The sequence below is a fragment of the Eucalyptus grandis genome, chromosome 6 (assembly GCF_016545825.1).
Source record: "Eucalyptus grandis isolate ANBG69807.140 chromosome 6, ASM1654582v1, whole genome shotgun sequence".
Classification (NCBI taxonomy): domain Eukaryota; kingdom Viridiplantae; phylum Streptophyta; class Magnoliopsida; order Myrtales; family Myrtaceae; genus Eucalyptus; species Eucalyptus grandis.
In genome coordinates, this window is record NC_052617.1 from 48,284,653 (window position 1) to 48,306,058 (window position 21,406).

Genomic DNA, 21,406 nt, shown 5'->3' on the forward strand with positions numbered 1-21,406 from the left:
TATGTCAATAGTTTAATCCTTCAACCAATCTATTGATCAATATCTAACCAGCTTAATTCTTAGTGCCTACACAACCAAGATTCCTCATTGGTAGGTCCTCCCATCCAAACCCAAAATATAAAATATTATGAAATCAAATATAAGTTGTTTCACTTCAACAAAGCTTTAAACTTATCGAGAAATACTCATTTAATTTGTTTTATCATAATTCAAATATTAATGGTCAAATTTATTGATCAATCTCCATCAAATCATATGTCAATAGTTTAATCCTTCAACCAATCTATTGATCAATATCTAACCAGCTTAATTCTTAGTGCCTACACAACCAAGATTCCTCATTGGCTAGGTCCTCCCCCCCACCCCCAACCTCCTAATATCAGCTGATAGCTTAGCCCAAGGGATATCTTGATATTGGAAACTCATATAAATACCTGAAAATCCCGAATTGGATTCCCAACAACAATGAGCATCAAACCAACATCCTCTAAAAATCCACAAAACCACATGCCATAAATCAGAATATATTTTACAAATAAAAACATATACCCTTCCATGACTTAGCTCATTAACTGAAATACATTTTGTAAAACAGCCTATTAACTGGAATACATTTTGTAAAACATTTTCAATTTTTTTCTAAGTCTATTTTTTAACCCAATTTTGTAATGCAATACATATAACCTTTCACAATACTTTTCTAAAACACTTTTCAAACCATTCACAAATAGTTAAAAAGTAATAAATGCCTGATCTAGATTTTTATGCAATAGAAAATGTCATAATATATCAAATCAATATCACTTTAGAAGTATTTGTTTACAAACTACTCAAAGAAAAACACCACTCACCTAGACTTGCAATCTTTACAAATCATTGAGAAACAACATTACAATCAAGTAAAAGCAATCTCAACCACAAATCAACTATTTTAAGCTTCAATGTTGACAAAATGTCTCCTACACACTAATAAAATACTTGCTCAAATTAGGTATTCAAAGCTGTCTAGTATGTGGAGTTCACATATGAAATTTTAAAAATTCATTTTGATCAAATCGTAACTCTAAATCGATATCTATCAAAGTCCACATCACCTAAACTATCACTACCACAATATTTTCATAGCTTAACAACTTTTAAATAGAACCTTGTGGCTCAAAAATCACATAACTTCAAATTTATGATCTAATTCCAATTAGATGAATAAAAGGTTCGAATCCTTATTAGGCATTGTGAAACGAAGTTACTTTGGCTTGGCGATGGCAAGATTTTTGAGGCATGTACGTATGAAGTTATCGATATGCTTTCTTCGTTTTGCTTGCTATTGGCATTTTGAAATAAAGCTCTTTGGTCTTTCATTCTTTTCGGGCATGTTTGGTAATACTCCCGAGAATAACTGATTTTGTTTTTTTGTTCCAATGAATAAAAAAAAAAAAAAAAATCTGTTTGGTAAATTTTTTGTTCATAGGAACAAAAGTCAATTTTTTTATTCTCGGGAATAGATTTAGGACATAATTAAGAAGTAGGAAAAAGTTAATTTTTGTTCCCAGGAACAATTGTTAGAATCAAGTCTAATTTTTTTTTTCTCTTCTTCTCTTTCCTTTTTTTCTTCTTCCTTTTAGTCAGTTGCCGGCCTCAGCCATGACCGGTGACCTTGATGGGGCATCACCAGCCCTTGGTGAGGCTAGGCCTCGCCAAGCTAGTGTGAGGTTGACCTCGCGTTGACTAGGCGAAGTCAAGCCTTACAGTGGCTATGTGAGCTTCCATCAAGCTCGCTGGCCCTCGCCTTAGCTTGGCAAGGCTCCGGCAAACTCGTCGGACCTTGCCTAGCCAGTTGCCAGCCACTACCATGGTCGGTGACCGGTCACAAAGTAGGAGGAAGAGGAAAAGAAAAGAAAAAAGAGAAAATGTAATAAAAGTATTAAAAATTAAAAGAAACAAAAAAATTAAAAATTATATCAATTGCCTTTCTTTCTCGAGAATAGAAATTTTGTACAATTACTAAATGCGTTCTTTTACTCGAATTTGTTCTTGGGAAGAATCAGAAAAAAATTATTTTTGATCAAAAATTGTTTCCGGGACTAAAATCGTTACCAAATGCGCCATTCTTCTTTTAATCAAGGCACTTTCTTTCTTTCTTCTTTCTTCTTCTTCTTCTTCTATAAGAGCCTGAGTAATATTGATTGTTTCCAATAGGGATCTGAAGTAGCCATGGTTGTTTCAAATAAGAGCTTGACCTTGCTGGTTGTTGGTTGGCTAAATTTTCCAACTGGTCAAGGGAGTTTTTGTCCAAATTTTCTTTTCTTTTTTCTCTGTTCTTCTTTTTTTCTTTTCTGGTGGCAGCTAGCAAAGGCCGACGGCCAACGAGGGCTTTGTGACCCTCATTGGCTATTGGAAAGGGTCGGCGAGGGCCTACAAGCACTCCTCGGTAGCACCAGGGGCCAATGAGGCCATCGTTGCCGGATATTGTGAGGGTCGGCCTCACGTGAGGCAACGCGAGGGCCAACTTCGTGAATAGCCACAAGGGGTAACCTCCCCTAGGGCAAGGGTCACCTCGCTTAGGCGAGGTTGTCCCTCGCCTATGGTCAGCATAGGTGGCCATTGTTGAATCGAGCAAGGGTCAACTCACCTAGCCAATTGTGGGCATCGGCTAGCTAGCCATCGGCAAAGAGAAAGAAGAAGAACTAGAAAAAAGAAAAAAAAAAGGGAAAAAATGATAAATGATGAAAATACCCTTAACCGTTAGAAAGTTAGGCTCTCATTTGAAACAGACATAACCACTTCAAGCTCTTATTTAAAACAGATATAATCACTTCAAACCCTCATTTGGAACAAAATTCATTCCAAGCTCTTATTTGATAAGGTGATGGCATTGTAGGTCTTTATATGAAACAAGGTCCACTTCGGACTCTTTTTTGAAATTTTCCCTTTGTTCTATGGTGATTGTGTAATTCTTTACCCCATATGTTTGGAGATTTGTCTCGGTAGCCGACGTTTTACTTGCATGAGATTGACCTTTTGTGTTCAATGATAATGTCTCTTGCTCAACAAGGCTTATCTTCTTATTCACATAATCTTTTCTAATACTTATAAACATGACTAACTTGTACTGTGTTTGAAAATTGGTCGTATGAATCATTGATTTCAACTCTTTTTGCAATTTTGAGAAGGAAAACTAAAGGGGGAGGGGGTGTTTAATGAGGCTGTATTTAGCAACAATTTGTCAAAATCCTTTATTGAGAGGCCCTTGGACAACTGCGAGTATGATTTGGCAATTTTTTTGGAAAACTTTGGAGAGATATATTTGCATTTTTAAAGTCATCTAAAGTGCACAAGGTAACGGCATTGGAGTTTTCGGCTTTAGTATTCCCATAATGCTAATTTTGGGTTTATATTACGAAAAATTTTAAACTAGCATACATGTGACAAATTTATTCAAACTAATTTTTTTACCATAAAAAACTTTAAATCAATATATCTGTAACAAATTTATCATAAACTATTTTTTTCACTATCAAACCCCAAAATGGTACATTTGTGACAAATTTACATTTAGTTAATTTCTATTAAATTATATTATCATTACGAAAAAATTATAAACTGATATATCTATGACAAACAAAGGATAAAATCCCAAACCGGTATACCTATTAATTGCCATGTATCATCCAACTCAACAATTTGATAGTGAATTTTTATTGTTTGGGTTTTTACCTTTTGTTTCTCATAGATATATCAGTTTGATGTTTTTTGTGGTATTAACCTAGTTTTTCTTCTTCTCAATTTTCCCTCACTAAATTTTCGAAATTATGGAAATGCCCTCACTATTTTCCTTCATGCAACGTCCTAGTGAACCCATCGCTGATCTCGCATGACCTTAAGCAACCCCCATTGAGGGTCACTGGGGTTAGCTTGACGGTTGTTGATGCCAAATCTAGGTCTTCAGAGCCCAAGATTTAATTTTGTTTAACTGAAAAAGTGAAAGTCCTTTATAAATGCAATTTTTCCAAACACCATTTAAATTAAAGTTGCTTCTTGTGCTCTTAACATTATTTGCATTTCGAAAAATTCCTTAAACGTATAGTATTTTGCATTTTCCCAAATTTTTTTCTTAAAAGCCCAACCAAATACAATAGTGCTAATTGGTCCAACCAACTACCAAAAGGTCAAGATGGGAAATCTTGTTAGTCAGGTGCTAATGAATCTGTCTCTCTATATTTGTTAGGAATGAACCCAAATATCTCAAAATGAGTGGGAGGACGAGAGATAGAGAGTAAATGGAGACGGAGCATAGATTCTCTGAAACTACTGGGATGGGCTAGTTGGGAAGATACAAATTGTCATCTATTGTTTTCATTTTCTGGTTCTTCTTTTGTAGATTTAATTTTCTGATGTTTTCTTTCTCTGTGTATAAATGGAAGATTTTTTTTTTCTTTTTCATTTTGGATTTTGTGCTGGTTTCCGTCCGGCATGTGATATAACCATTACGTAACATTATATACTCAAAGTCGGATATGTTTGGCATATATTTATTCTGATTGATATGTTTGATCTAGATCGAGCTGGTTCTACAATGGAGGATCATAGTCCCTCCTGTATACCCCTTTCTTTTATAGATTTGTGCATTGAATTGAGCTAACCGATGATTTGCAGGTTAACGTCAAATAAGACTCGGACTAAAAAAAAACAAAAAAGATCAAACAGGACAGCGATTTTGTTACTTTAAAGTTTTCATCTTGATAATCTTTGAATTAGGGATTAGTTCTCGAAAGATCGAAAGTCGATTGATGAACTCCTTCTGATCATCTACCCTACTGGGGTCTTATTTTTTAAGGAGAAAGTCGCAGAAATCTAGTCTAGTCGCATAAATCTAGTCTCTGTATTTTCTTTTTTTGCATTAGTGTCTTTTCTACTAGCAAATATTGGATCTGACGGCAACGGATATTGACAGAGACACTTGTCTGTTGGGTTAACATTTGATAAAACCTTGTCGGAGAAATATGATTCAGAGACAAGCAATGCAGATCATGTTCTGACTTCTGAGTACCCATTTCCATTAATATCTTTGCTTCTTTGTTTTTCATTATGTTGTTAGTACAGACTTGCGGACCCAAGGGGATAGTTTGCAAACGCGAATTGCATGCGTAAAATTATGACACCTAGTTATATTTCTTGACTGTGTTTTGAATTTGACTTTTTTTTTTTTTAGGTCGGCATTTGGATTTGACTTCAGGGACAGAAATAATGCAACAAAACAGAGCATAAGATAGATTGAAGATGGCTCCACCATTTCTTTGATCTGGATCTATAATTACTTTTTATTAGCAAGTAAACTTGTCAATACATGAAGCAAATTTCATTTTTCTCCCCCAATTAAACGAAATACTTTGTTTCCTCTTGATAGAAAGGGGAAGAAAAAATCATTGCCCCTGAGAAATTTCTCTCCCCCAAAGAGAAAATTGAAGGCTAGAGCCAGCTACCGTCGGAGCCTATTTAGTTTGTCAGGCCCCAATCTTCCTCGCAGTTGTCATGTTCACCGGTGCTTCACAACCAGAGGACTCCTCACATAGTGCACCCCATCAGACCAGATCAACCGTCCAAACACGTAATCAACGGGCTTGCCAGCAACCTTAGGTTTCAACACCACCTTGAATTCCTTCTCTTCATCAAACCTTTCAAACACCAGGCTCTGTGGTTGGACGGAGACCACCACTCCCGCTGGTGCTTTAATGCGCACATAATACGTGCCAGGAGTGCCCACATTCCTCACCCTTCTTGTGACCACCACCGTGCCATTGAGATTCGGGACAGTGATAGAAGGGTAGTTCATATCCGCCACATTAAAATGTTTAGGGCATGCGTGAATCTCATTGGTGAATGACCTCAGTTGGGATTCATCGTAGCCTCGGGCGCATAGGAAGTCCAAGTAGTCGTTGACCGTCAGGTCATACACGAGACCTGGGTCCATAGCACGGCTTGGCTGGATGTGTCCAGCACCATATGAAAAAGGAGTTGCCTTGACCAATGAAGAATCGTGCACTGGCTCTACCTTGTTGTCTCGTGTGCTTGCTGTGTAATTGTCAAAGTTAGACACAACAAAGAAGTAAGAATCTGCTTGCAGTTAACATATAATGATAAAAGAATTGAGAGAAGGAACGTATGAAGATACATTACCGGTGGTCATGATTGCTGATTGTATTGCGGCAGGACTCCAACCGGGATAGAGGGTTTTGAGGAGACCAACAATGCCAGATACATGAGGACAGGACATGGAGGTGCCCGAGGCTGCTTTAAAGGGCGTTCTACGCTTGTCAAATTCTTCACCTGTCGGACCGACTGCCAGCGTATTAGCAGCAATGATGTTCACTCCAGGTGCCGTAATGTCGGGCTGAAGTACACCAATGAGAATAAGATGTTTTGGCACAGAAACTAAACAGTTGACAGGATTAACCAAAAAGCACACAGACACCTTCAGAAACATCACCAACTAATCTCAGTAAATATACCTTCAGGATTGCTGGCTCGACAGTGTTCGGTCCCCTAGATGAGAAGGATGCCATAATTGGTGCAGGTGTCGTGTTTAACATTGTCTTCACACGGGTAATATGAGCCACAGGAAACCTGAGACAGATACGTGCACACATGCGCACAGAGAAGTAAAAGCATATATCAGAATGAGAGAATCCTGAAAGAAGTGAGATGACCCAGAAATATGGTCGCCAGCAGGTGAAAAATAAAAGAAGAAACTGCTTAGAAAATTTACTTCGTGGAGTTGATGTAAGTAAAGAGAACTTTCCCATCCAGGAAAGAGATGTGAGCAGCGGGAAGAACGTAAGCTTGAGCAACAAAAATATCATTCCCACTCGCTTCATCATTAGCCAAAACCATCCCAACAGCACCTGCAAGTGCAGCTTGGTGTCCCTCGTCAACCGTCCCGTATTCCCTAAGGCACGCCAGGATCTTCCCCTTCACCTTCTTGTGGTCAAGGGTTCCAGCCAAGCAGCGCAAACTGCAACAATTCAAGCAATACTCAGATTTCCTATAATCGTTTAAGAAAGTGAAATGTACCATACAGAAGTGGATATGGCTGAGAAAGAGAATATTTTGAAAAATGTCAGCAGATTAAACTCACGCTTTTGTGGCCGACACATTTGTAATCTTCGCATCTGCGCCACTGATTAGTGGATATAATTTATTGGATGGCAACCCATTGGCCGAAAGGCTCGACCCCTTTCAGAAAATTCATAAATTCATTACCCGTTTAGTATCAAGAAAAGGCGTAACTATTTAAACTACAAGGACCTACCGTCTGAAAATAAAAAGAAACTGATATTTAGAAAGAGTATACAGGTGAACTGGAGAAAGAAGAATTTCTTTCATGGGCAGCAAGATCGACTCACCAAGTTTAGTCATTACACTGCACATAGATCCAGAGACCAACCTAGGACGACTGGCAAGCTCATCTGTGTATAAGAGCAGTGCAATACCTTTAGGCGCTGCTTGTCTCCAAGAGCAACATACGTCGTGAATTCCCGATCAATCGTGCTTGCAGCAACAGTGATCATCCATGGAGCAACATTACACACGGTCCCTGGTTGGGGCCCGGAGTTACCGGCAGAAGAAACCACCACAATCCCATTCCTAGCTGCGTGGAAGGATCCAATGGCGATCGAATCCATGAAAAACTCTTCTGGATCCCCTACTAAAGACACAGATAGAACATCAACGCCATCGCTTATCGCAGCATCAAAGCCTAACAAGATGTCCGCGTCAAAGCACTTCTTCTGATGGATTGGAGGCCAGCACACTTTGTACGCCACAACACGGGCCCTAGGAGATCCTCCCTTAGCTGTTCCATTGCCATACCCAAAAACATTCGCTCCTGGGACAAAGCTTCCTCCCGCTGTCGACAGAGTGTGGGACCCGTGACCCTTGTGATCCCGTGCCGTGTAGAATGTGTAGTTAAGACGTCCAGCATAAGCAGCATAGCCTTTGTTGAAGTACCTCGCTCCAATCAGCTTCCTTAGCACAGAGAAATGAGAGATTGGATTCACTAAGTTGTGAAAGTCACATGAAACAATTGTTTTCAGGGTTCATTTCTTTAGATTTTAATCTTTTAAAGTCTCATATCGTGAAATTAATCATCGTGACATAAAAGAAAAATAAAAAATTCCGAGGGCTGTAAGCGAGAAAACTTTTTAAATTAGTAATATTGGAAGCTCTAATGTTTCAAGAGAACATGACCTTTCTGTGATAAAACCTGCAAAAGGAAAGAGGTAATTTCTCGTAGGGCTGTAAAACTCCTCAGAGAGAGTAGAAAAATTTGGCAGACTAAACAATACTGCAGAAGATAAAGGTAGTAAAGATCACATCCCAACGACAACACAAAATCACGAGCGTGCTTTAATAAGCAATATTAGTCATGTGAACAACATAAGTGTAAGAGTGTACAAAAAAGATGCAAAATATCAATGTCATAGCTTGCTAAACAATAAACAACTAGGCAAAAGTCTTAGGTGGTAGGGGTGCGCATATCCGATTGGCTGGTTTGGGCCAACTTGGTCTAGTTCCCAGGGACATTAGTCTGGTTCCTGGATCTATAAAAATGGAACCGGTAATTTTCGGTCGGGTTCCTGGGCGAATAGTGGGAATTGAACCCGCATCTTCTCCTTGGCAAAGAGAAATTTTACCATTCGATTATATCTGCATTTTTTTCGTTCTTGATACCTTGATACGAGATGTCTAGATAATATTTATCCCTAGCTAGGCCAGATACTTGTTCAAGGCAATTCCAATTCAATTTACAATTTATATTAAAAAATAATATTATTAATTATATTAAAAATAATATTATTAATTATATTAAATTTCGAATATTTTCTTTTTTATTCATATTATATTTTTTTTTCAATTTCAAAAGAATTCGAATTTGGAATTCTATTCCATTCTAAAATTCTATCAAATTATAGAAATTCTATTGATTAATTATATTTAATATTAAGTAATAAAAATATTAACTTATCAAAATTTTATTAAATATTAAATAATAAACTATAGTATAAACTATACTAATATACCTAAAATATGTAAATATAGAAATACTAAATAATAAATTGAAATACCAAATTAAATATAATTCTATATATATATATTTTATAATAGAAAAAAATTAAAATATAGAAATTAAAATAGGAAAAAAAAAAACGAAAATTGTTGTTATTTTCAATTTTCTTTTTATTATAATTTCAATATTATTTATATTTAACTCCATGAGATTCGTAGTTGCATTACTTATAGCTTCCTTGTTCGTAGACAAAGCTGAAGACAAAGCTGATTCGGAATTGTCTTTCATTTTAAGGCATAATCTATATTCATGCACTTCATATTCACGCAATTTGTCCTATATTTGGCTTTTGTGATTGGAAAACCACATTTGGTTTTCAATTTTTCAATATCAATATAAAAAAGAGAGGGAAATTTTTTAGATATTTAGTTTTTGAGATACTATACATACAATCAAAGGGATGGATCCAATCCAAAAAATGAAGGATTTTTCTCTTTTCGAGCAAGGGTTAATTTAAGAGATGTCCTAAACCACTAGACGATGGGGGCATACTTGCCCTGGTCCAATTCTAACTGGTAATAGATACCGGACTTTGCAGTATTTGATTGATCACAATTTTGTATATTCCATTTACTAGAGAAGTTCCCAGAGAATTCATTAAAGGCATTTCTTTAGACAAAGACTCCATTTTTTCATAAAATGGGCTTTCTAGAGACCCCCTCGACCAATTCTCACATGAATTGCTAAAGATCCAATAAGTCTAACATTGATTCCTTCAGACGTGTTGATTGGGCAAATGCGTCCATAGTGACTAGGGTGGATATCTCGTATTCGAAAACTAGCAGTGCGCCCTGTTAATCCTCCAGGGCCCAAATAACTCAATTTTCTCCCATGAACAATTTGTGTCAATGAATTCATTCGATCCAAAACTTGAGATAATGGGTGTAATCCAAAAAAAAAAAAAAAAAAAAAAAATCGTAAGTGGCTGTTGATGGAGTTGAAGTTACCAAATTCTGAGAAGTTGGTATCAATTTATGCCTAATTGCTCAACATATAGTTCCTTTAACCACATTTTCTAAACGAACGAGAGCCAATCCGAATTGATCTGGTAATGATTGGATCTCTATGCTTATTTCGATAGAAAATGAAATATTCAAATGATTTTTCATCGAATGACTATTCATCTATTGTATTTTCACGTAAATAGGGGTAAGAAATTTCTACAGAAAAATGGTGGTTCAATTCGATGTGGTATAAAGGAAAATTAGAATACAGGTGTGGGCTAAGTAAATCAATTGATAGGTTTGGTAATCTTATTGAAAAAACCAATGATCAACGCATCTGAAAATAAACGATTGATCTCTATCAAAAGACCTGCTAAAGCCCCAAACCATAGACCAATCCCCTTGGAATATTTTATACACCCATAATTCTGAGCTTCATGTTACTCCTTTCATGAGACATGTCGGATCTGGGGCATCCCAATACAGTTGACTGGGATGACAGTTTTTCACAAATGCCTATATTTTTTAGTCAAATCGAAATTGGTAGAATTTTCTCTTCGAGTGAAATTGATACCATTCCTACTAGTTCTTATACGAACTCCCCCTTTCATTACTATTTCTACTTGTTATGTAGCTTACCCTTTAGACCTTTTTAAAGAAGGTTCATAATGGATACACTTATTTTTCAAATGATTCATATCGTTAAGTGTACCAATTATGAATCATTTTAATCAAATGATCTGCAGATGCCAATATATCTCACAGTAACAAAAATGTATTGTTCTTAGGTATATCAAGATTTAGTCTCCGAATGATTATGAATTACTTCTCTATATAATATATGAATAGAATATTATCAAACCCGGTAATAAGTAAGAAGAAAAAATCTCAAAGCGGCGATTTGCTTAAACTTACTGCTATTTTTTTTTTATTCCAAGGGGAACCGGACTGACTCTTTTTAAAATATATATATATATATTTTAATTTCTTAATTTCTTAATAATAAATAAAACCTAACATTGTAATAACTGTAGTATTTTTTTAATTTTTTTTGCTAAGTGGCTGATTCTATTGGATCGGACCAACCCAGTCGGCCCGGTCTGGTCTCCAATCCCAAAAAATGGAAACCGGTCATCCCGGTCCAATTCCCAATTACTAAGTACTAGGTGGGTCGGCCATTGCATGTAATAGTTAAATATAAAACAACTGAGTAGATCAACGGCTCAGACTTTAATTAATGCAATTGGAAAAAACAAAGGATGAAATTTAAACTTTTGAAGTTCTGCTTTGATGAGAATTTCAAAAATTCCTTTGCAAAATGATGCTAGTGACACCTTTAAATGAACGCGATTCTATGTAGACTATGGACCATTCTCTCCAAAACATTCCGTCATAAAGTCATCGTCATTGCCCACAACCAACAATGTTTTGATAAAACTGGTGTATCAGATCGGAACACATGTAAGAATCGCACCATCTTTCTCATGAGCCAGTGCCAATATAGGCAATTATTGGTGTCGTTATATGAACACGATTTCTCATTAAACCAGTAGAAATACTCACTCCTCCTTTTTGCTGTAAAAACTAAAAATGCAATTGTAAAAAATTATTCTGAAAAACACGACAAACAAGTCAACCGAAACTAAAATATTTATTAATCCGTGGAAACACTTGAAATCAATTTCAGTGAGGCAAAGAAGAAAAGGAAATGCTCTGTGAGGAATAAAACCTGTTGCAAGAAAAGTCATCTTTTATGCCCCGTTGACAGATTCCGCGCCACTTTCCTGGAATAGGACCCATCCCTTCATCGCTAAAGCTCTTCGATTCTGGCCAAACACCTGTAGAAAAATAGAAAAGAGACACCATAAGCATCTCCTGCAGAATTCCAACCAAAGAAAAAAAAAACCCTTAGACAATCAGAGTGTGATGCCTGTATTATGCACAACGGAAGCAAAAATCATTTTATGAATATAGTCAAAATTCATACGCCAACGACCCTACCACCATTCCCTCAAGCTTTTCAACGAAGAGGTTATGAACCTTTTTAAAAGGACACGAGATCAGTGGTGAGTTGGTGGATAAAACAAATAAAAGTTGCTAAGCACAAATACAATAGGGTGATACTACGAAAAATCTCAAACTAATACAAATTTACCTCTAACTAATTTTTTGACCACAAAAAATCATATATATATGTACATTTATAACAAATTTACTCTTCGTTTGTTATCGTTCAATTGGATTATTCCCATGAAAAACCACAAGCTAAAACACCTATAACATATGGACCGTTAACTCTCACGCGTCATTCAACTTAGAATTTTGACAATAAAACTTAACGAAAACTAATGAAAGGTAAATTTGTCACATTTGCCCTAGTTTGAAGTTTTTGATGGGCAAAAAACTAATTTGTGCTAAATTAGTCATGGATGTATTAGTTTAGCATTTTTCATGATATTAATCCAATATAATATGAATCTTTCATGCTGTTAGAAAATAATTGAAAAACTTTATCCATGGGAGAATTCTGAATCATTGATTTTCTTGAGTTTTTCTTTGTAATTTTTATTAAATAAAAATGAAAACTAAAACATCAATTTCCAAAGTCATTTTTCTCTCCAGAAGGTATTAATAAAAGGAAATTTTTCTTGATTTGGCAGCTTATAATTTTTCTAATGTGCGCAACTAAGCTTTATGATCTCACTTTGTTGTTTACTCGTGTGCAGAAGATGCTGATCTAGAAATATATAGAGTTAATACAACAACGCTTGACATAGCAGAACTGCTGGGGTCAACTCCTGAATTCATTAATTGGTCAGGAAACTAAAGTTTCCTTGAAAAACGTGCGGCCATCAAATCAGGTTCTACTCATGCAACTAAAGCAATTTCAGGGGTCCGCCGAGATATGACGATGAATGCGAATCAAAACAACTTGAGCCAAAAACAAAGGAAAAGAAAAAACATGCCTCAGTTTTTATTTTTTTTGGGTAAAACATGCCTTAGTTGAATTAATAAAAAAAAAAAAAACTCCGAAATCCCAAACATAATGAAAGATACCGGTGTCAAGGTTGCCGATAATTGTATCTTCACCAAACCGAGCCTTCCTCAAGATGGAACTCTGATGAATCACCCCATTTCTCTCTAGCCCCAAGAAATGCCATGACCTTGTTGTCTGCAATTTCCTTCCTTTGCTTAGAAACACAGACAAGACATCTGGGTGCTCTGCATCAAAAGATGAGCGATGAAATTTGCAGATGAAACGGAAGAAAACAGAGCAGCATTGTCTTGGCTTCACAGACCAATCAAACACAGAAATCAAAATCACATAGTAATGAAGTCAAGCTCTCACTCGCAATTTCTGCTGCTTGATCCTCTTCAAGAATTGCGGCGAAACCATTGATGTGATGAGTGTATGAATAGAAAATTGCCTCCTGAGCCTTCTCATTGCTGTCCGAATGAGGCGGAAGTACAGAGCAAAGAAATCACATTTTACTAGGAGTGAAGAAAAAGTACAGTATCATGCTTGTGAAGTATAAATTGGAACTATACCTTCCCAAGTACGATCCGAGTAAATCATAATGAGAATTGGTGGCGCTTTCAATATCTGCCGCGGTCGGTTCTGGACCGTGTGCATGAGATCCTAAGTAGACGATGTAAGGCTGAAGCACAAAGAGGAGAAAAAATGAGGCCATTGAAAAGCAAACGCCCAGAAAATGATGAAACTGAGAAGCAGAGTGAGAGACAACATGGTTAGAACTCGAAGGAAGCACCATAAAAAATGATTTTGGGTAAAAAACCAAGATAAAAGATGAGAAAAATAAACCATTCTGCCAAAATAATTGGTGATCAAAACTGAAGACTTCCCTGATTGAAAACAGCTAAAGTTCAATAAATCTTATTTTTGCATACAAGAAGGCCAAAAGTGAGCATTACCTTTTCCAAGCCAAAGGCGGATGAATGCACCAGACACCAAAACAGGGCTGAAAGGAGAAAATGGGAGCGAAAGGAGAGCTCCATTGCTCTCTGCTTCTTCTGCAACTTCAAACAAACTCGAATATAATGTAAAGTCCTCTGCTTTCAGACGAGAAGTGCAAATGAAGCGTTTTGCTCTGCTTTCGCCTGTTTTTGAATCTCTGCTTTCACCCTTTTTACGTAAGCAGACAAATTGCTTGACGCAACAATAGTGAAACTTCCTTCACGACCATATCAACACCCCCATTGTGGAATGTGGATTATGCAATAGGATATCAAATTTCCCTTTCTTTCATGATCTTCAGCGAGATCATTCTGCAGTTATGAATCACGAGTAAGCTTATGGTTGGAAATCGATATTATATATAATTATCACCGAACTTAATGGCTTCAAAAAGAGGAAGAGGGACTGCGAGACATGTCCTACTTTTGTAAAGTCGATGTGATCTTATGCATGCAAGTTGAGAACAGCGAGCATATTTCCATTTTCCTTGGGGTTCTCATCGTCGGGAAAGTTCTTTTTTGTGTTTGTTTTTTTAATTCTTTTAGCAACGCTGCATCTCAACAAATAGAAAGCATCTTCCAACCTTAACTTTTTATCTTTGCAAGAAAAATGAACCAATTAAGTGAAAGTTTGGTGAATGACGATTGGCATATCCAAACAAATAACAAAAATAGTAATTTTAAATGATTAAAGTATCCCTTATCTAATCCCATAGATCTTCATCTTCTAAAATAATATCAATTATGATTCTTTCTTTTTGTATTTGTTGCCCTATTTGTACATAAATAGGTTTGTGCCGTTTTCTTATTTATTTTAGATCTAGTGCTTATTAAGACTAGCGTGCCAGATGATTGGTATGGTCAATCAAGCGTAGGTAGATTTCATATATAAAATTTGGAAACACTATCTAAGTCAATTCATAGTTTTTGGAATTGAAAACCACCCGTATTTAAATTGGAATCAAACCTACTAGCTTCGCGGTCGACTAAAATCAATGGCGGCTTTCTTTTTCGTTTTTTGTCAAATACGGGTGGTATTTTAGAGAAAGAATTATATATAATCAAACCTACCCATATATATATATATATATATATATATATATATATATATATATGCATATATCAAATATGAATACAATCATTTCTGCTCAAGGATAATATGTCAAACATATTCTGTTTTAAAGAAAGAATTTAAAAACTTACTCAGGGTTGTGACCATTGAGCTGGACTGTGGTTGAGTGCACCACCATGACCATAAAGCTGGTTAGCCGCGTTTGGGACTCTTTACTAACTAATCCAGTATTTCCATTCATTAGAATTTCTTTTAATTGTTAAGTTTCATAATGCTTGCCATTTTCTTTTGCGAGTATTAACAGTAGGGTCCTCCAGAGGAGTGACATTAGGATATATGTCAAGCATGCGTTATTAAATTTTTCATTTATGTTTGACGTGTTAAGACTTCTTTGTTGTTTTGGCGCGAAAGTGAAAGGGCTAGTATTCTGGCCTTTATGTGACTGGAAATAGAAAGAAGGTGCTATGAAGAAAATGAATATTGATTGGTCTTCTGATGATGCGAAAATGAAGGACACCGGCGACCACTGAGTACTAACATTCAATTATCTATCACACCCCTGCTCCAACAAGAATAGGTAGATAACACAACCATTCTCAACAGCTGCCTTCCATGTGAAGGATGAAATTTCAATACCAACCAACAACTTGTTATCAATATATACATCTCCATATCTGTATATTAGTAAGTTGGTTATAATATCGGAGTTTTTATAATTATATCTCTAAACTAACAACAAACCCGGCAAACATCTCATCTATATATAGCTCATGCCAAAAATTCTACAATAATGCAAACGCTTTTAATCTACTTGCCACTAGCTGCGTAACCTAAAAAAAATTTAAAATGAATGGTATGAATAATCACAACTTAGTGAGGGGAATGTTTCTTCTAAGTAGATTGAACATTCACTATGCACATATATAAAGTAATATTAGAAACTCATAATCCAAACCCAAAATATAATATATGTACCAAATCAAATATAATTTGTTTCATCTCAACAGAGCTTTAAACTTATTGAGAATTACTCATTTACTCTATCATCGTAATTCAAATATCAATGCCCATCAATCTCCATCACATCATATGTCAATAGTTTATTCTTTCAACCAATCTATTCCTTAATATCTAACCAACACAACTCCTAGTGCTAATGCAACCAAGATTCCTCATTGGCTAGGTCCCCACCTATTATCAGCTAGTGGCCTAGCCCAAAGGATATCTTGAGAGTTGAAACTCGTATATATACCCAAAAATCCCTAATTGGGTTCTCACTAACAATGAGCATCAAACCATCATCCTCTAAAAATCCACAAAATCAATCTAGAGTTCTTGCCATAAATCAAAATACATTTTACAAATCAAAACGTATACCCTTTCATAACTTAGCTCATTAGCTCAAATACATTTCATAAAACTTTTTTCAATCTTTTTCAAAGTTTATTTTTTAACCTGATTTGCAAAGAAATACATATGACATTTAACAATACTTTTCTAAAACACTTCTCAAACCATTCACTAATAACCAAAGAGTAATAAATGTCCGATCTAGATTTATGCAATAAAAAATGTCATAATATATCAAATCAATATCACTTTTGTAGTCTACAAACTCAAAGAAAAGCCCCACTCACCTAGACTTGCGATCTTTCCAAATAAGTGAGAAACAACATTACAATCAAGTAAAAGCTACCACAGCTACAAATCAACTAATTTAAGCTTCATTGCTAATAAAACCACTCCTACACGCCAATAAAAAGCTTGCTCAAAGTAGATATTCAAAGCTGTCTGCTATGTAGAGTTTGTGTGTGAAATTTAAAAAATTCATTTCGATCAAATCATAACTCTAAATCGATATCCATCAAAGTCCACAACACCTAAATTATCACTACCACAATAATTTCACAGCTTAATAACTTTTAAATACAATTTTGTGGCTAAAAAATCACACCACTTCAAATTTATGATCTAACTCCAATTAGAAGAATAAGAGGTTCGAATCTTTATTAGGTGCTGTGAAATGAAGTTACTCCAGCTTGGATATGGCGAGATTTCCGAGGCATGTACGTGTGAAGTTATCCATCCGTCTTCTTCGTTTCGCTCGCTGTCGGCATTTTGAAATAAAGCTCTCTCCTCTTTCATTCTTTTCTTCTTTTAATCAAAGGCGCTTTCTTTCTTTTTTTTCTTTTTCTAGTCTACCTTTTTGACCAGTCAACCTCCGCTTCAACTTTTACAATATCAGTGATCCGACGGTTGAAAATAAACGACGACATGATGCTCCCAAGGCAAGATAGCCAACCACCACCATAGAATGTGGCACATACGCGCTCGAGAGTTAATTGCCTGCTTTGGTTTTAATTTATACAATCTGTTCTATGGCAAATGTATAATTCTTTACCCCATATGTCCGGATATTTGTCTCTGTAGGCGACGTTTTATTTGCATGAGATTGACCTTTTGCGTTCAAATGATAATGTCTCTCGCTCAACAAGGCTTGTCTTCTCATTCATATAATCTTTTCTAATACAGATAAACTTGACTAATCTGTGCGTGTTTGAAAATTAGTTGAATGAATGGTTGATTTTGACTCTCCTGCGATTTTGAAAAGGAAAACTGAAGGGGGGTTTAATGGGGCTGTATTAACAACACTTTGAAAAATCCTTTATAGTAGAGGCCCTTGGACAAATGAAAATCCTTTACAGTAGAGGCCCTTTGACAAATGCTTTCGGCAATTTTTTTTTGGAAAATTTTGGAGAGATATATTTGATTTTTACAGTCATCTAAAGTGCACGTGCACAAGGTAAAGCCGTTGGAGCTTTGGGATTCAGTATTCCTGTAATGCTAATTTATATTTATTTTGACTAGTACTACCAAAAATCTAAAACTAATACACATATAACAAATTTACTATAAACTAATTTTTTACTATAAAAAACCTTAAATCAATACTTCTGTGATATATTTATCCTAAACTAATTTTTTTACCCCCAAAATTCCAGACTGATACATTTATTACAAATTTACCCTCAGTTAATTTTCCATTAAATTGAATTAATACAACGAAAAGTTACAAATTGATGCTCTCGCGATCTAATCCTCTTGTGAGAGCAAAGAATTTGTTAGATTTAGGAGTATTGTCAACTTCGAGCCAATGACCTTCCATTAACTCAAGCTCTCCCAAACTCATATCTCGCCAACATCGAACATTCAAATTTTTAATCAATTAAGCCTATGCAAATTTTTTATGAGATTGGCTAAAAACTAGTAAGATACAAGAGGATATCTTACTATTTACTAACTAGAAATTTTGGACTTAAGGACTTGATTACTTTAGCCTTAAGGCTAATGCCCTTTCAATACTTAACCTAATCATGTGCTAACTAACGCCATAACAACCTATCAAAAAAATCTAAGGTTTGTCCCAATCATTCTAAAACAAGGAAATAACATCCAAATGTTAAAAAGCGTAGTCAATTATAATCATAATATAAATTATGCAAGCATCCTAAAATTTTCCCTAAAAAATAAACAAGACAAAGCAGAACAAGAATTTCTATTGTAAAGCCCTAAAGGCTTATCCAAATTTTCGATTTTAATTTGTAAGAGTTTACTAAAAAATTTTAATGACTTTTTCATATTTTTTAAAATTTTTAATGATTTTCTAAAACTCTAATTTTTAATTGATTTTCGAATTTTCTGAATTTTTTATTATTTCCTCAAGTTCCTGAATTTTTATTTTTTAATTTCTCGATTTTTTAATTTTTTTAAATTAATTATTAAAAATTTTAATTGATTTTTTCTTTTATAAACATTCAATATTTTTTTATTTATTGTTAATAAAAAAGGGATTCGGACCGGGGTGAAGAGACCCGACCCAACTAAACCGACCCGAACCCTATTGGATCGGGTTGTACTAAAAATATTAACCCTAAAAGCCCGCTCGGAATTAATTATAAAAGCCCATGAACTTTTTTTTATATTTTTCACTCTTGTTTTTCGGCCCACATTTTGAAATGCACCCAGCCCACAACAGAGCACCCCCTAGCCTACTCTTCATTTTTTCCTCTCCTTTTTTCCTTTCTTTTCTTTTCTCTCTTTTATTTCTTCTCCATTTTTTGTCCTTTTCTTACTGCATATTCTGCAACCTTGCGACTCCTTCTCCGAAGCTTTCCTCACCTGCACACCCTTGGCTGAAGCAACAACTCCATCGCACAAAAACCAGAACTCCGGCCACCACTCTCCGAACCACGACCGACCACCGGACTACGCCACCAACCGCCGCCGGCCCATCGCTGGTCGTCTACTCCAACGACTCCAACGATAAAAAAAAAAAAAAAAATCTCACCGAACCCACACATTTAACAGCAACGATTTTAGCAAGCCAAACAAAGATGCACTAAAATGCAGCGAAGTGGACTGACTGGTGCGTCCTCAAGCCTCTGGCTGCACCGGTGAGGGAAAGTAGCTCCGGCGGAGGGAGAGACTCAAAGCTAAACCGCCATCGACCGATTTTTTTCCACGAAGTCACATGAAAACTCAGCGAAAAAACACAAAAAAGTCGTGCTCCGATAACGTGTGAGCGAGCAATCACACGTTAAACAGACTTCTAACGTCGAAACAGACAACATGGATTTTCGCAACTTCACTCCAGCATTTTATCAACGTGATGGGCAGTACTACGATCCTCCCACGTGCAACAACAAGTACAGACCCGCTCCGGATTTACCTCCTTGCCGGCTGTCGGCTGTACGGAGTCCCGAGTTACCAAAAAAATAAAAAAAAACACGTACAGACCCCGGACATCATTATTAGCAACAAACCTACTTGATTTCATCACAGTCTCCTCGAGACAACTATAATCAACTCAGACATGTATTTCTCGGCTGAGGCAAAGCGGGGCTCCCGGGAATCGAGATTTTACCTGCTTTGCTCGGCGGTTTGGGATCCTGATCGGCAACGCTGGCTGGAGGTCGTCTGGCCGTTCCTATCCTTCCGTGGTAGCAAGCTCGTCGAAGCGGTGAAGGACGACTCCGGATTTGCCCTTGATCGGAGCTCCGGAATCCGGTATAAACTCCGGCGACGAGGCTCCCCTTTGCTTGAGAACCTAGATATACCAACTTCCTCTCTCCCGGCCTCTGCGAAATATCTTTCTCTCTGCTCTCTGTAATCTCCCTTCTGCTAGGGAAAGATCTCCTCGTAAAATGTCGCTCTCTCTCTCTCTCTCTCCAATGGCGCAACTTCTCTCTTTCCTCGTTGAAAGCCAGCCAGCACCCCAGCAATGCCCGACAATGACAATGACAATGCCCGACCCGACGATACCCCCTCCTTATCCGCCAGCTCAGCCATTTTGGATTTTTGCCTTCTATTCTTGGTCTCTAGTGGGCTCAAGAAAGGAGGAAAATGGGCCACAGAAAAGAAAGGACACGGGAAGCTGGGTCGAAGGGTGAGCGGGAAATAACCGAGTGGGCTAGACAAGCCGGCCCGCTCGATTTCCCCCCGTTTATTTTTGTTTGGTCTACTTTGTTCATTTTTTCAATTTTTTGCTTCTTATCTTTTATAAATTTCTTTTTATATTTTTGCGAAATAAATAACGATAAAAATTCGGGTGCCCACAGGTGCATCTATGACAAATTAAGAATAAAATCTTAAACTGATATACTCATTAACTAAGGGTGAGCATGGTTTGGATTAGGCCAATCCACTTTCTAACCTTAGGACCAATCCGCATAGCATTGGTCCTTAATTTTGGGGCAAAGTACGGACTCTATTTTTTGGAACCAAGGACCGGACCGACCCAATCAATTCCAAAGTTAACTTGGGACCAATTGATAATTTTTTTATTTCATTTTTTGTACTCCCTGAAAATGCAATCAATAATTGGATCAACTCAATAGGTTTAATAACGAGCGAGATAAGCAAAGCGAAGCAAGTAGCACAAGTGTCAGGGGGCAAGTGGGATGAGCGGCCAATAACAAGCGGGGCAAGCATCAAGCGGTAAGTGGTGCAAGCAGCTAGAAGCAAGCGAGGTGAGTGTCGAGTGACAAGTGGGGAAGTTATTTATTTATTTATTTATTATTTTGGAAAATTGAATACTAAGAGGATAAAGAAGATAGAAGAGAATGAAATATTGGAGGAAGATACCGTGAGGAGCTGTTTACGCCGTTTTAGACATTGTGAGGACTCCTCATAGAGATATTTTCCTCATTTGTAAATTGTGGCTATTGATGCCGTAAAAAACATTAAAAGTTTAAGCTATTGAAGAACAATATAAAATTATCTGCACTCTTA

The 21,406-nt window shown here is 36.5% G+C and overlaps 1 protein-coding gene across 2 annotated transcripts; it reads right to left on the reverse strand.

Annotated features, from left to right (window-relative positions):
* Window positions 1-5,289: 5,289 nt before the first annotated feature.
* LOC104450396 (subtilisin-like protease SBT5.4) lies at window positions 5,290-20,397 on the reverse strand. 2 transcript variants are annotated; one of them, XM_039315305.1, is made up of 13 exons: window positions 20,040-20,397; window positions 15,247-15,334; window positions 14,002-14,355; window positions 13,618-13,727; window positions 13,418-13,515; window positions 13,126-13,290; window positions 11,798-11,906; window positions 7,488-8,022; window positions 7,133-7,230; window positions 6,764-7,009; window positions 6,507-6,621; window positions 6,175-6,388; window positions 5,290-6,069 (listed from the first exon to the last, which is right to left on the reverse strand). In XM_039315305.1, the coding sequence occupies exons 3-13, from the start codon at window positions 14,083-14,085 to the stop codon at window positions 5,534-5,536; spliced, it is 2,310 nt and encodes a 769-aa protein (XP_039171239.1). In that variant the 5' UTR covers window positions 14,086-14,355; window positions 15,247-15,334; window positions 20,040-20,397; the 3' UTR covers window positions 5,290-5,533. The 2 variants fall into 2 exon arrangements, with proteins under 2 accessions (XP_039171239.1, XP_010063227.2); XM_010064925.3 differs by lacking the exon at window positions 15,247-15,334.
* Between the last annotated feature and the right edge of the window lie 1,009 nt (window positions 20,398-21,406).

Excerpts from the sequence above, each read along its gene's own strand:
- LOC104450396 (XM_010064925.3), bottom strand. The coding sequence starts at position 14,085 with ATGGAGCTCTCCTTTCGCTCCCATTTTCTCCTTTCAGCCCTGTTTTGG. Across the intron at positions 13,291-13,417 it reads TCAAGCAGCAGAAATTGCGA|AGCACCCAGATGTCTTGTCT; the intron begins GTGAGAGCTTGA and ends CTTTTGATGCAG. Across the intron at positions 7,010-7,132 it reads AATGTGTCGGCCACAAAAGC|TTTGCGCTGCTTGGCTGGAA; the intron begins GTGAGTTTAATC and ends GAATTGTTGCAG.